At 41.0% G+C, this 16,316-nt stretch overlaps 1 protein-coding gene across 1 annotated transcript in view; it reads left to right on the forward strand.

Moving 5' to 3' along the window:
- Window positions 1-14,105, forward strand: part of Acap2 (ArfGAP with coiled-coil, ankyrin repeat and PH domains 2) — a 121,989-nt gene extending 107,884 nt beyond the window's left edge. The window contains 7 exon segments of the mRNA XM_028894098.2: window positions 191-351; window positions 1,265-1,357; window positions 3,573-3,760; window positions 4,085-4,194; window positions 6,386-6,496; window positions 8,399-8,460; window positions 13,784-14,105. Coding sequence (XP_028749931.1) covers window positions 191-351; window positions 1,265-1,357; window positions 3,573-3,760; window positions 4,085-4,194; window positions 6,386-6,496; window positions 8,399-8,460; window positions 13,784-13,884 — 826 coding nt within the window. The 3' untranslated portion in view covers window positions 13,885-14,105.
- The last annotated feature ends 2,211 nt before the right edge of the window (window positions 14,106-16,316 follow it).

Raw genomic sequence — 16,316 nt, forward strand, 5'->3', positions numbered from 1 at the left:
AGTGGGAACCAAACTCAGGTCCCATTGGGGCAAGCAGCAGGCACCCTTAACTGCCCAGCCATTTCTCCAGCGTTCCCCGCCACCCCATTTACTTTCAAGTGCTATTAGATTCCGTGTCTAGTGGCATTCACTCAGTGTTAGCCGTGCTAAGGGGCTAAATAAAACGTCATGATATTTTTCTGTTTACCAGACAGGAGAAAGAGGCATATATCAGAGCAAAATATGTGGAGAGGAAATTTGTGGATAAATACTCCATGGCATCATCACCTTCTGAGCAGGAGAAAAGGGTTATCTCCAAAAGCTGCGAGGAGCAGAGGCTGAGCCAAGTCAGAGCATCTGTCCACACCGCAGGTATTTATTTACCTTGGATCTTTTCTTAAGCAGAAGTCACTTTTTAAATCTCACAGTTATGGCCATTGTAGGGTTTTTTGTTTTGTTTTTGTTTTTTGTTTTTTGTTTTGTTTTGTTTTTTGTTTTAAATGCTAGAAGCCTGTACACATTCTAAGAGGAAACTGGACCTCTGTGTCTTTAAGACAGTTCAACTGAGATGGCCCCGTGGTTCCCATTCCTAGGTACGGTCTGTACTCTGCGGAGCACAACTGCTGGACAGCGAGGGGAGATGGGATTGTCAGTTGATGATGCTGGAAGCCCCGAGTATCTGACTCACTCCCCGATTTCCTTCCTATGTTCTCCCCACACTTCCCCAGTAACGGTGTTTCCTGCCCCCTTCTCACGGCCTGCTTTGTGCTTTGCTAACTTGCATGTCCCCAGTGGCTGCTGTAAATAGCGACGAGGCCAGGCGGGAGTCTCTGTTCTGTCCTGATGAGCTAGACTCACTCTTCTCCTACTTTGATACTTCTTCAAAACTGCGTAGTAGTAAGTACTGTTGTGGAGCATTCCAAGTCTGTGCCAGTGGTCATTGTGCGGTGTGGCCATTTCTCTAGATGTCGCCCATTGTCTCAGGATCACACATCACCACAGTCATACAGTAAATTAAGCTCCTCACTACTCCCAGCATTCGTGGGGTAATGAGATGTGTTAGAACTCTGAAAACCCCTTTATTTTCAGGCTTTGTGATTGATTTATGTTCCCATAAACTAAATTGCAAAAGGATTAAAATTGCAGTAAGTTTATTATGCTGGTGGTGGCCAAGTTCATGTTTTTTCCGTGTACCAGCTCATTTTACGGTCTTGTTGGTTGTGGGAGACTGCTTTCTAAGTGATGTGAACTTTAATCACTAGCTCTTTTTTATCCCTTAACACAGTCAAAAGTAACGACAGTGGGATCCAGCAAGGCTCTGACGATGGACGGGAGTCTCTACCTTCCACCGTGTCAGCCAATAGCTTGTATGAGCCTGGTGAGTTTCGATGAAAGTCGGGGTTGATTGGTGTGCATTGTTGGACCGTGCACGTAGCAGATGTCAGTTCTCTTGTGGGTGTGTTTGCATGTGTGTCCTCCCATGAGGGCCGGAGGTGATGTCTGGTGCTCTCCCTCAGCACTCTCCACTTCCTGGTGGGGATGGGAGGAAGGGTAACTGATGTGCAGTGTGTGATGTGATGTGTATGCACGTGCTGTGTGCCCGTGGAGTGTTGATGTTCCCGTTCCTTTGTCTCTATAACTGACCTCTCCTGTCCCATCACGGTCTCAGTCCCTAAACACCACTCTGCTTCCTGTCGTGATAGCAGAAGGAGGCAGTTTTCTAGTTTAGAGAAAGCAGGTCATACAGTATGTACTCTTTTGGGGTTTTTTGGTTCAGCATACTTATCCCAAAAATAGCTACGCCATTATTCTTATCAATTGCTCATTTCTTTTGTATTTCTATTGTGTTTCCCCCCAAACTTTTACTAGAAGATTTAAATTTACCTAAAATGAGAATTTTTGAAATATTAACACATTAGGATCAACCTAAGGATGAAACTCAATGGAAGTAGTTAAATGTGTAGAAATGTCAAAACCAGACTACCGCATTTTCTGCAGCATTGCTAAGTAGAAGAGACAATGTATCTGGGATTAAATTTTACAGCAGGGATTATGAGTTTCCCAGATACACGAAAATGTACCTACCGGTGAGTTGGTGCCACAGGGAAAAGCGTGGCTACCAGGCCTTTCAGCCCGAGTTCAAGCCAGAGGCCCACTTGGTGGGAGCAGGCAACTGACTCCCAAGTTATCTGATGGCCGCCACACTCACACTAACCCACCCCCAAATATAAAACTTTAATGGAATGAAATTTCTCATAGATGTTCAGTTTCAAATCTAATCAGTCGCGACTTTAAATCGAGCAGTTTTCTGCTGAGAGTTTTTTCCCTTGTCCCAGACCATCCTTGGATTTTCTGGCATTTGCCTTTTCTCTCTCATGTAGGTATTTCCATATGAACAATTAGGAACTAAGATTTCCTTATAGCAGAGAACATGGAATGTTTGCCTTTCCAAGTCTGGGTTATCTTATTTAATATGTTGTCTAATTCCATTTAGTTTTGGGGACAGCGTCTCTCATTGGATGTGGCGCTCAGTGATTTGGCAGTGAGCTCCAGAGATCTGTCTGTCTTTGCCCCCAAGCACTGCTACTACAGCTCTCAGCCTCTGTGCTGGGTTTTCACCTGGTTCTGGGGACCTGGACTCAGGTCCTTTTCCTTCTCTGGCAAACATTTCATCCAATGGCCATCTCTCCCTGCTCTAAATCAATTCTTGATTAGATCATTTCTCAAGTAGGTGGTTAATCTTTTTAGAAGATACTAAGGGAAAAGCAATATTGTTTACGGAGAAAGCTATTGTTTCTCCTTATTTTTGGATTCTTTCCCCAGGTGGACATTCATCCAAACTTCATGGTATGTGCTAGGGATTGTAATCTGCACTGCTAATCCTGTCCCATTCTCCTGGGCTGTACCAGCATCTCCCTCCCTTTGGATTCTTCTCATCATAATTCCTTTATGCCTCCTTCCGTGATTTCAGTGTGTTTAGTCTTGCAGAATTCTCTGGCAAATAAGCATTCTTTAAAAGCATTTGAGTTAGTTATAGTGTAAATTGTGATGATTACATCATCCTAGGAACTAAGTGAGTTTGAACTACTAGTAAATTCTTTAGGAGTCCAGGCTTTTGGGAAGATAGTCAATTTTACCAGTAACTAACATATTCCCTGGATACTGGCAAGGCCACAAAAGCCTAGAATACCATTTGATGTTATTCTATGAGAAGATTGAATGTTCGGAAAATGAATAGTCTGTAAGAAATAGTAATAGCTTAAGAAATAAATGTGAACATCTCATATGCTCCTTGGGGTAGATGAATGATTTCTTATGTCACAATGTTTTCCATTGTGAGTTTAAGAGTTCACTTTCAAAAGTGAAGTAATTGTAGATACTATGAAGGTGTCCTAGCCACTTCTCTGTCCTGAGGTTATCTGTCGTAACTTTAAATTTACAGTGTACTGGCCTTTAATTGTCTTCACTTGGCTGTTCCTGCTGTTCGTCCAATAGAACTCTTTCTTCCTGCAAATTCTTTCGGTCTTGCTAAACAGTTTGCCTCGTGTGCTAAGAGCACATTCTTATCAATGTGTTTGTGCTTTGCTTTCCAGAAGGAGAACGGCAAGAGTCTTCTGTGTTTCTGGACTCTAAACATCTTAATCCAGGACTTCAACTTTATAGGGCTTCATACGAAAAAAACCTTCCCAAAATGGCTGAGGCTCTGGCTCATGGTGCAGATGTGAACTGGGCTAATTCAGATGAGGACCAAGCAACAGCACTCATCCAGGCTGTTCTGGGGGTATGAATTAATGCATTCAAGCTGTACTAGGGGTGTGAATTAATGCATTCAGGCTGTACTAGGGGTGTGAATTAATGCATTCAAAAGAGGGGTTAGAAAGTAAAAATTTCTGTGTATCACTTGGTGTTTTCTGATTTTGGGGAGGTGCAGCTGGAAGAGAATCTGATAATGTAAGGGGAGTAGTGTGTTTTGATGGACTTCAGACTGTAAACAATTCTGTGTTAATTAGTTCTTGGAAAAACAAATCTACCTTATTTCTCTGTGGGCTCCATACAGATGTGCTCTTTCTCATCCGCTTTTGTACATTGTCCTCTTCTCTTTAAGGGCTCTTTGGTGACGTGTGAGTTCCTCTTACAGAATGGTGCTAATGTGAACCAAAGAGACGTCCAAGGGCGGGGCCCGCTGCACCATGCCACTGTCTTAGGACACACAGGGTAAGTAATCGTGCTTAAATATGTAGGTAGCTTTTATCTGAAAAATTACTTTGAAATAATGTTATTTTTTCAGGTGAAGGATATTATGTAGAATTTGTAATAGAGGGCAAAAGTGAAAGATTCTCATTCAGAAGAAAAGCCACAATCAGTGTTCCAGCTGGCTTTCTGTTGTTGGGATAAACAGCATGACCAAAAAGAACTTGGGCGAGAAAAGGGTTTATCTGGCTTACACTTCATGTCACAGTTCGTCATGAGGGAAATCAGAGAAGGGACTTGAATCTGGAGGCAGGAACCGTAGCAGAGACCACAGAGGCTTGCTCCACTTGCTTAAAAAAATTATTTAAAAAATGTTCATTTTTTAAATTATGTGTGTGCATACATCTGTGTGTGGGTACATGCGTGAGTGCAGTGTCTGAGGAGGTCAATGGTGCCCGGTCCCCTTGGAGCTGGAGTTACAGGTGGATGTAATCAGCCTGATGTGGGTGCTGAGAATCGGACTCAGGTCCTGTGCAGGAACAGTGTGTACTCTTAATTGACAAGCTCTATCGTCAGCCCTCAGCTTGCTTTCTTATGCAGTCCAGGCCACCTACCTATGGAGAGCATCATCCACAGTGGGCTGGGTCCGTCTACGTCCATAGGCAGTCAAGCAGGTCACCACAGACTGCCTGCTGGGCCATCTGACGGGGACCTTTTCAACCAAGGTTCCCTCCTTCCACGAGACTAGTTTGTGTCAGTGGACAATAAAAACTAACTAGTATAACTAGTGTACAGATAAAAACTAACCAGCGCATAGCTAGTGTACATTTATGAACTAGCTGGTATAACTGGTGTACAGATATAAACTAACCAGCATAGTGTAATATAAACTAGCTAGTGTAGATATACTACGATAGTAGTGAGCAGATAAAATAACCAGCATAGCTAGTGTGCAGATATAAACTAAACAACAGAAATAAATAAACAGCATAAATAAAAATAAATAACCAGCATAGCTAGTGTACAGATATGAACTAACCAGCATAACTAGTGTACAGATATGAACTAACCCGCATAACTAGTGTAAGATAAAAACAGCATAGCTAGTTGCAATATAAAAACATAGTAGTGTGCAATATATATAACAGATAATAGTATAAATATACTAACAGATAACTAGTGTACAGATATGAAATATAATGCTCACTTTAATCTTGGCATGTCATTATTGACCAGTTTACTTCCTGCCTCTGTTACTGAAGTTGTGGTATTTTGTCTGTTTCCAGCTGAAGTTCATGTCGTTCATACGCATGTATACATACATTATCTGCACACACTGTGTTGGGAGAACTTCTAACTTTGGGGTTTCTAGGTTTTACTTAAGGTACTTAGTTCAGGCATTAACTAAGCTCTTACTTTGGGTAACTGACGTGAGGCTGTAAGCAACATACTCAGAACAGTAATGCCATGGAAGGGGACTTCCTGCTAGAAAGTGTTAATGAAGTAAGACATTGTCTTTCTTCAGACGGTTGGAGTCGTTTTAAATAAGATGTCTCCGAGTTTCTAGTTATTCCTGGAAAAGCAAGAAGCTGACTTTAAGCATATTTTAATTGCATCTTTAATTTCATTAGCACTTGTTTTTCTTTATTGGAAGAAATTCAGTTTAGTTACTTAGTTATGAAAGCTTTTCTACGTTAAAACTCGGTAGTGTCTGCTTCATCTTTTATATTTGCCCGAATTGTAATAGCTTTTCTCATTTATTTCGTGGACTCCATTCACTCCGTCTTTCTGGTGCTGTTAAAAGTGTGAATTTGTTGAAGTTAAGAATGTGGGGGTGGGGTTACTGCCTGCTTTCTTCTGGTGTGTCGCGATCATCATGGTGTGTACATTGTCTTGCTTCCTCCATTCCTAGCTAGCGTGGTAGTTCCCCTGTTGTCGGCATCTGGGTATGACCTTGATGATATTTGTTGAAGATAGCGACTGTCCCACTTTGTTATATAGCACCAGATTATCTAAGATAATGAAAATTATTTGGGACTTGTAAAGATCTCAGTCAGCCTCTATTATTGAAGTGTATTCATTGAATACTGTAGATGTATTAAGAATTTTCTAATAAAGCGTTATTTAAGTTAGGTAGAACTTTTTATTTTGAAGGTGAATATATATGGATGTTTTTCATCTTGGCACTGTCTGAGAAATGCTGTACCCTTAACAGGCAGGTATGTTTATTCCTGAAGCGAGGTGCCAATCAACACGCCACTGATGAGGAGGGGAAGGACCCCTTGAGTATCGCTGTGGAAGCAGCCAATGCCGACATAGTGACCTTGTAAGTGTCTCCTTTGTTCTTATTTTCCGTACTGCATGTTGTTTGTATAGGTAGCCCTGGCTGTCCTGGAGCTTGCCATGTAGACCAGGCTGGCCTTGAACTCACAGAGCTCTTACTCTCTCTGCCTCCCAAATTCCGGATTAAAGGCGTGCACCATCATGCCCAGCTCTGCGGGAGATTTAAAGTCAGTGTTTTGTCTGTGCGGTTCCTTTAGGGACACTGGATGTGGTGAGCGTTTTGAAATGCACAGGTTCATTTGTTGCTCACAGTAACTCTACGAGGACACTATTCTCTATTATCCCCATTTTATAGCTAAGGAAGCCAAACCTCAGGTAATTTGAAAAATGAATAAATGTTAGAGCTAGGACTTGACATGGAGAATTTTTGCTCTAATGCCTGGACTCTTTAGAAACAGAAGCCATGGCTCCCCCAATGCTCTTGCCCTTTAGCACAGTCCCGGGTTGGGATGGGTGGAGCAATGGGTAGTTTATTCTACTACTTTGAGGAGTAGAGGCTTATCATTAAGCTGGAGGGACAGAAGTCTTAATTAAACAAATGTTCCTATGGACACTTGATTATTTTGAACACAAAACAGATGTTTTTGAATGTTTGACATATGTTTCCTGTAACCTATTAAAGAATCTGTGGTTTTCAGTTGATTTGCATGGTAGGTCAAAGTAGTGTGCCCACTTTGAAATGTGATATTGTCAACTAGACTTCATTTCATGAAGCTAACGGAAGCAGGCCTTAAATCATGTGACTATTCCATTCTGGGCTAATGGAAGCTGAGACTTGGTGATCCCTCTCCTCTTGAGTAGAAACATGCCTGTTCGTGATGCTCTCAGTTCAAAGAAACCTTGTGGCTTCTTTGAGCCCCTCAGCTTCCAGTGAGAATTTTCGGCTGGTCATGCTGCGGCTCTCCCAGCCTCTAACCAATAAAGACACAGGCCATGGAGGAGTTATTGTCACTGTGAAGGCCTCCATCAACTAGCAATCAAGAAAATGCCCTACAAACATGCCCACAGGTCTATCTGATCCAGACAATCCCCAATTTGAGACTTTCCCAGATGACTCTGGCCCATATCAAGTTGACCGCTGAAGCCAACTGGGAGAGCACCCTTTCAGAGCATCCACATAGCAAGGGGATGCTTGGGAGCCAGCCTTAGTTCACAGGGTGCCTAGGGAGCAGACGGGAAAGGTCAATGGCGGATGCTGCCGCTGCCTGATGGAGCGCTCGGAAGAGTGAGCAGCGAGCTCTGGGAAGCTGCAGACGGTGTGGTGGCCTTGGACAAGCAGCACCACAGAGAGGACTCTCAGTGTTGCTTGGCTTTTGTCTTCAGGAAAAGAAGAAATACTTGTTTGCTCAATGCAGTGTTACCTGTCTTCCATTGCCAGGATAAGTAGCCCCCCAAAGAATACTCACACTGTATGAGCAGTACGGTAACCTTGGGGACATTTTGGTACTTACTGCCATGCTTATATATCAAAACATATTTCCGTCATTTAGAAGGAAATAACACATTGCTTATGTGTTGGGAACTGTCTCGCTCAAGGTGAGCTAGTGAACTATGACAGGCTATTGCTTCCATGCTGCAGAAGCATTCATTTCATCCAGTTGCTATAGGAGCGAGGCGTCCTCTGAAGCCTGTAGGAGGTACAGGCACCTGCTTTAATAGGAAGTCCTGTACTGTCTTTGCTCTTGAGAGCGACTCAAGGAGGGATACGGTTATTTTTGTACTGCAGATCGCTGGTCTGATAAAGTGAGTTTGTTTTACTGGACAGAGGCTGGTAAGGGAATAATTCTGTAATTCTACCAGCAGCATGTACTACCTGTCTATGCAACGCATTTGTTTATAAGTCCTTGTGTTACTTCCTCTAAGAGCTCTTCTTCTTCAATTTTAGGTTACGTTTAGCAAGAATGAATGAAGAAATGCGGGAATCAGAAGGACTTTATGGACAGCCAGGTCAATATTCTACTAATAATCATACTGAAATGCAGTATAAAAAATGCATTCAGGAGTTTATCAGTTTACAATTGGAAGATTCCTAGTTCCTTAGCTAACTAATGTGATGTGATAGAGATTTTATGATGTACTTGTAAATTGTGAGTTGTTAGCTGCTGTACTGTACCTACTGAATTCTTGGGTGGCTAATCCTGGACCTTTGCACACTCGGACATGTTCCTGTTTCAGTTCACTTTCCTCACTGTGCTAGTCAGCTCTGGCTGCTGACGTCCTTCTCGGCTGTACAGACGTCTTCCATCTGCACCATATGCATTCCAGCGCCGTGAGCACACGCTGGGCAGACTGTGCTGCCGCAGCAGAGAAGCACTTTCAAAAAGAATTCCTGGGTTTATTTTATTTATTTTATTTTTTTGAGACAGGGTTTCTCTGGGTAGCCCTGGCTGTCCTGGAACTCACTCTGTAGACCAGGCTGGCCCTGAACCCAGAGATCCGCCTGCCTCTGCTTTCCGAGTGCTGGGATTAAAGGCGTGCGCCACCACCGCCTGGCTTCAAAAAGAATTCTTGTTAGCTGTCCAGTGAATATAACAAAATGGGTTTCTTTTTGTTATTCAGGGAATTTATATACATTGTGTTCAGGGAAAAAAAAATTATGTGTTTTGTATATAAAAAGTTAGTGTGGAAAATACCATGAAAAAGTTTATTGATGAGTTTTATATTCTAACCTAAGAATGAGTTGAAGATTTAAAGTAAAACTGCCAGTAAGTTAAAAGTCCACAATGGGTGTAGAATTAGTTGCAAAGGCTGACGTTTATCTGTAGCTCTACCCAGGCATTTGTACACTATTTGCTGGGGTAAGTAGATGTATTTAGAACAATGTTTGTGAACCTGATGGTGAAGAAGACTTCCTAAAAACCTCTTTCCATGTTGACTTCAGTCTTTATCTCGAGTAGTTTTCACTGGTGAGTCATGGTGTGAAGAAAGGACAGAAAAGTGGATCAGATTCTTCTGTGTGATGGGTACAGCTTCATGAAAGGAGAGTGCATTCTGGTTCATGAATTTGAGTATAGGAATTACTGATTCATCTGCATATCACTAAACATTTCAGGAACTCATGACTGAAGTACTTACAGACATTCACTTTGCAATGAGCGTATTTGGTTTTATAAAAATTGAATTTATATTATTATTTTTAAAGTGGCCTGGTAAAATCCTCTCTCCTTCCTTGAACTATATTTTGAATTTCTGTACTTTATGTTAATAACTTCAGCCACATACTTGATTTTGGCTATAATCTATAAGTATATCAGTGTGAGGCCATTATTTTCTCAGAGGACTTACTTACTGTTTATTTTTGGCCTGTTGTAATAGGGAAGAAAAAAGGACCTGGATCAGATGCACACTTCTAATCTAGGGTGTTTCGCTTTAATCCTATGGATCACTATGAGTCAGGATGTTCTAAGATGTCAGTGTGCTAATTATGGGTGAGACTCAGCGCTAAGTCTGGATTTCACCCATTTGTTTCAAAGTGGAATGTTAGATCTTAAATAAGTTCTAATTTTGTAACAGATATCTTTAAATGATAGTATTACTAGGCCATTTCTGAGGCCTTTGTGTTTAAGCACTTTAAATAAAAGTTTATCAAAGACACTGAGCTGACATTTGTGAGGTAGCAGTGAACTACAAGATTGTAAGTTAAGGTACATTTGTATGTCCCCGAAATTGTAAAGGTCAGTGTTGAGCCAGCTTCATCTTCTTTAAGATGCTTGCTGTGATGTCCGCCTGGATGGTGAGTCAGAGGTCAGAGGTCAGTGGTCCACTTGCTCTGCAGGTGGGAATTTGCAAGGGCGGGACCTTTCTCTTTGCTCCATTCCAGTCCTACCCAGATGGCTTGAGTTTCTTCTTCCACTCTTGTCTTTGTGCAGGTTTATATGTAAATATAGGAACTTCTAGGTATCAAGAGGAATATCATTTTTTCTCAGTTTTAATGAAAATAGGAAAACAGGTTTCACTTTAAAACTTTTTTTTTAATTCGCAAATTGTAATTTAGAAGTTAAAAATTAGAGTTCTGCCAGCCATGCCAGATTAAAAGTAAGATTAAAAAAGCTGTTTGAGAAACATCTTGAAAAGAATTGGATTTTAGACTTGGTGTCAGGGTCCCGAGTCCTGGCAGAGCAGGTCTGCTGGCCCCGGCAACAGCAGCAGCCCTCCCTTTTCCCTCTGCATCTCACTCATTTCCCTGCAGACCGTGCCTGGCCTCTTCGCTGGCTGGCATCCTAGCAACAGGAAGGAAGCAGCGGCAGAGCGGAGTGGTTGGTGTGTAGGCACACAGCCTGTCAGTCTTTCGATAGTGACAGGTCTGCCAGTTAAAGGACCCAGTAAAACGCTTGGCGATCATGGACTCATTTGTAGGAAACCCTGTTTCTAAACTTGTGTCTGTAGTCCTATTTTTCTTGCAAGGAGTATTAAGAGCATACAGCTTCTGAAAGGAAGGTGGGTTCTCTTTTAGCAGCCTTTTAGAGCTCTTAGGTGGCCTGGCTGGGTGAGGGTTAGCACACCTTGCTCTCAGTGGTGAGAAATCAGTTATGTGTTTTCCGGTTCTGGCACTGGGTCTCATGAAGGCTGACAGATTCTCAGCCAGTGGGCAGTCAGTGCATTAGGGAGCCACTTCTGCTCATGTGAGTGTATGGCTTCTGGGACCTCTCCAGTCATTTGTAGAAGGAAATGTTCCCAACCAGAAGGGGCAGGATGATGCCTACGGTCCTTTGAGAGCGTCCGTTTCAGCAGTGAGTTCACTGAACTCTTTCAGGCATGCTAACTGCTATTGTGGTAAATATTCTGAATACCAAAAACTAAAGTGAGTTTTAAACTGCCAGTGGAAACACAGCAGTCTATATTTAAAAAATTCAGAATTGTTCAGGCACATAAAAAACTCGAACTTTCTGAATGAGGAAAAGTATGATTAAGTGATTTAAAGAATATGCTTAGCTGTTTTTTGTAGTAAGCTGTTCAGCGTATTAATAGGAAGATGTATCCTGGAACCTGGTTTATGTGTTCTAGTTCAGAGAAGTTAAGACTTGCCTTGGGAAAAATTTCAAGTGATTAAAATCTCCTCAAAGTTTAGGTAATGAAGTTCACTCTGTGTCAACTGCTTTAAGTAAGTCGCTGTTGTTGCTTTGGACAGCACATTTTGAGGTCTAAGGAAGGCAGCATATTAGTAGTGCATTATTAATTTTAAAAAATTGAACTTAATGAGTTTTGTGTGTGAAGCTAGAAACTTCCTTTTGTATTGTACGGACTCTTAAATGTTTGTGGTCGGTGAAACCAATGATTACTACAGCACCAACACTCTGCTTCAAGAACACATTAATTCAGTGGGTGAAAGGTCTTTGAATTCGTTTTGCATGGTACAATGGTACTGAAAATGTACTTGTGTAATATGTACTAGGCGATTTAAAATCAAACACTAGAAAACCATAAAGAAAAACAGCTTGTTATACAGAATATGCATTGCTGAATGTAGAAGCCATATCTCGCCATTGTACTTCTGTATACTTGAGAACACTCATCTGGTGCTATCTGTGAATGACTTGGCGTTAGCGTCTGCTAGACCCTTCTCCTGTTTCTTCCTGAATATATAATGTGTGCCTTTTATGTTACTTCTGGTGTTGGATGGTAAAATCAATGTAGTATTTTTGTATTATAATCTGCACTTTACACTTTCTTGGAAAGTAAAATTCTAGACTATCTGAATAGTATTTTAAAAATATTTGTAATGTTTACAATAAATATTTTACATATTTTAATTCAACATCTAAAAAGAGAACAAATTAAACTATTTTGTATGGTTTGTTAATTGTTATTTAATGTTGCGCTCTTCTCTGTTTCTTTGATGTCCTGTAGGATGGCCAAGCACAAGGGTAGTTATAGTGTGTCAGGCTGTAATCGGACGGTCTGCCCAGTTCCAGCAGACCAGCCTTCCGTTTGCTTCCGCTCTAACCTCCAGCCAGCCTGTTCAAATTCTCTTCTCTCTGTATTTTCCCCTCTTAAAGTAGATTGAGTTGGGTTAACTGAGTATTTAATGTCATGATTCAATTCCCCAGATTTTAATAAATTGCTTTTTACATAGACTGTCAAAAGTACTAAATATTAAGAGTACTATAATCTTTTTTATTAAAATTCTTATGATTTTAGGTCTTTTTACTAGATTTTTATCTGGCCCCCTCAGTATTTTTCTAATTCTCTAGCTTTAGGTATGACATCTGTGTCCTCTACAACCTTGCTTTGTAAGACTTGAGGAGTTTACTGTACTGTTATAACAATACTGTAATAATGAGATTGTTGTAAGATGGGATGCAAGGGGTCTCAGAGGAAATAATGATAAAACCATGTGGTGACAAGAATCATATAAACCAGTATTTTATGCTCAAGTGAGAATAGAATTGTGCCAGGAGCCTCTACTAACATAGTGTTGGCAGGAGTAAGTCATCCTGAAAATAAGATTTCTCCCTTTGAGGGATAAATATGTACGTGTGTGTATATAGTTCCTCGGTAAGGAAAGTTGTGCCCACCTTGCCATAAAGTCTTTCTCTATAATCTGCGTCTCTGTAAGAGTGTTGAGTGTACACACATGTTAATTCCTCCAATTGTGAATAGATTCCTGGGTATCCTTTCCCGTTTTGCATAGCGTTCTTGCTCTTAAGTCTACTGACAGTGTGGAGCTCTGGTCTTGTAGTCACTTTCTGACCTTTTGACTTAATTAGTTTAGTGAGCAGTGGATCAGATACCAATGTTCTAAACCTTAAAGTATATGTGAACTCCTTTGTACAAACAGCAGTTTCAGTGGAAAGCACTTGAAGATGGTGTAGGAAGCTCTTCCTGGCTGTTGACCAGCTTGTCTCCTTAGTAACCTGCATCCACCAGAACCTTAACTAGCATTTGGCTTTAGGCATTCCTTTTCACTTTTATCCCCCTGAGTATTTTCTTATCAAATGTGCTGTGTGCTTCATCTCGAGTAACCTCTCCTGCCGTGTGCTAATGGATGTTTCTTCACATTGCTTTCAATGCTCGCCTCTCGCTCCTCCCTAACTCTGAGCTCCCCCCGCGGCGCATCTGGGCTGCTCCTCTCAGGTATAGCTTCCCTTTCTTACGTACTTTTCTGGCGTTGTTTTTAGTTGGCCTTTTCCCTTCCAAAAATGCTCTTGGAACAAAACTTTATTGTAATGTAATGTAATAAATCCTAAAATAGTATGAATAAAAACGGATGTTGTTTTATTTACCTTAGCTGTGTAAATTCTAAAAGTGTCTTTATTTTACTTTTGTGCAGGTGATGAAACTTACCAGGACATCTTTCGTGATTTTTCTCAAATGGCATCAAATAATCCAGAGAAACTCAATCGTTTCCAGCAAGATTCACAGAAGTTCTGAGCCTTTTAAGAGGGGAAACTATGAAATTTGGTGAATTCCTAATGTGTACAACCAAAATCTCACCCCCCCCCTTTTTTTTTTACTGCTTTAATTCTGCTTGATTTTGGTGGACATTGAATTGTTTGGAAAAAATGGTACCCATTCATTGGTATTTTTGAAAATGAAAACAGATCTTTCATAACTGGGAAAGGGAGAAATCCACTATAGTTCTTCTTTTATTTAAGAAGAAAAAAGCCTATTAATGGGTTGTGCTTTTATATAAAGTTGTATCCAGATCTGGACCATCCTCTCTTAAGTTCTGAGATGCTACACTCTTAGGCCCCTGCACCCTTTGCCATGGGTGGTACACGGTTCCCCCAGGAACATTCAGTCACTATGCCTGCGTCAGGTGGGAACCAGTTTTCTTACCTGTATCAAGGATGTTTCTTTCCTATAGCTTCCCTGATAGATGCATGTGTGTTTTCTGGTAGCTTCGCTGTGGTACCCACGGTATGTGATGTAATTGTGAGGACTAGTGAGGATGCTCCTCCTCATGTGCTCAGACAGGCCATTGCACTTGCGGACTTGGCAGACATGACTGCTGCACAGTGGACCACACATTAGTCTTTAGACTCATTTCATCTTACAGTGCAGAGGAGCGCTTCCTTTTTCTTCTGTCAATCTCCACGAGACTCCCAGCTTGCTTTTTATTGTTGGGTTGGTTTCCTAAAACCTTGACAGATCATCAGTGCAATAAAATGATTTCAGAAGTTGACTATTACAAAATTGGGCTTTCATCAAAACAGGGTGATTTCAAAGATAATGTAGGGCATTTTTATATTTGGAATTTATCCATTTAAATTATATATATATATATATATATATATATATATATATATATATATAATTTACTGTTACTCCTGGTGGAAGATGTAAAGAAAAAAAAAGCTAATTTTTTTCTGTTTATATTAAAATTTACCAGCAATAAATTCCTTTTATTTTTTTCTACATTTATCTTATTTACTATACAACAGTATACATTCTTTTAAATTGTATCCTGTATATAGCTTTAGAATTAAGTAAAATATGTCATTGACCTTTGAGTTCCAAAATTATGAATATGTGATACAGTTTGGTGAGATTCCATCTCTGATTGACATGTCTTGTCAAGAGTATGGAATGAATAAGTAATTACCTTATGGGTCATTTCCAGTACTGTTGATGACGTTCAGTCTTTTAGAAATTATTTGTAAGATACTCAGCTTCACAGAAACATTTTTAAATGTATATAAAATTATAGTTAATTAAATAAAAAATGTTAACATTTCCCCCACAGTATGTAGAGCCTTACTTTGATTGAATATAAAATCAGAACCTAAGCAGAAATCATATGGAAATAAATTCACAGCACAGATATGGCCCTAGCGTTCAGTCAGATTGCAAGCATGCAAAGCTTAGTAAGTCCCCACACATTAGGGACACAGAGCTATTGTGATTTGTTTCCAGGGAAGTGCAAACTTCCACAGGATGAGAGGAATTTTGTCTCTCCTGTCTCACCTCAAGCTTGCAGACCATCTGGCCTTGTAGGTATTTTGTTAAAGACAGAAGTCTAACTTTAACTGGCGTGTGTTGTAAAATTTATTGTCCTAAAACATGTTGAGGGAGGACCAGGCTACAGAAGGGCAGAAAGTCCGCGTGCTTCCCTCTGCTGGGCTCATTCTGGGTGACTGCTGGAGTGCCCCTCCCCCACCCCATCCCACCCCCACCCCGCCTTGTCTGGAGGTGCTGAGGGGCTACCCTGCGGTCAGCTGCCAGGAGACTGTCCCCCGGGCCTGCCTGCCTCCCCACCTCGTGTCAGAAGTTCTTGGTGTGGTGGTCAGTAGTGTCTGCTGCCCTTTAATGGCTAGTGTTTTTGAAAGAAGCCTTAAAGATTCAAGTGTATTTGAAATGCCTTAAAGGTTATTGTGGTTCTGAGTATCGTTAGAAAAAGCTACACCTTTTCGTATTGCATGGAGGCTGGCAATGCAAGAATATATTTCTACAGCTTAATTTCCTCAACGTGCTGAGAAATTGAATAGCAGAAAGGAATGGAATAGAGCAAGGCTTTAAATTCATAGTTACAAAGTAGCTTGGCTTTTAGATGAGTTTTGCTGTGTTCACCAATAGCTTATGTGGCCTGTTGTGACGCCTTCTGTGCATTAGGAGAGAGGAGTATACGCAATGCCAGTTGCACACTCGGGCTGCTCTTTCTGATTGCTCTGTTTTCTCTCCAGGACAGACATGCTGAAAAGAGTGTGATTCTTTATTATTAGTCTGTTCACTCTTTTTCATGCTCTCAGTAATGTCAAAATTGTATTACTGCCAAGAGAAGAATAGGGGCGCTATGAAGATTCAGAAAATGCAGGCTTAACATGGGCCTAGATAAAGGTGATTGAGTAGCCGTTCACCAGGCC

The sequence above is a fragment of the Peromyscus leucopus genome, chromosome 12 (assembly GCF_004664715.2).
Source record: "Peromyscus leucopus breed LL Stock chromosome 12, UCI_PerLeu_2.1, whole genome shotgun sequence".
NCBI classification, from domain to species: Eukaryota; Metazoa; Chordata; class Mammalia; order Rodentia; family Cricetidae; genus Peromyscus; species Peromyscus leucopus.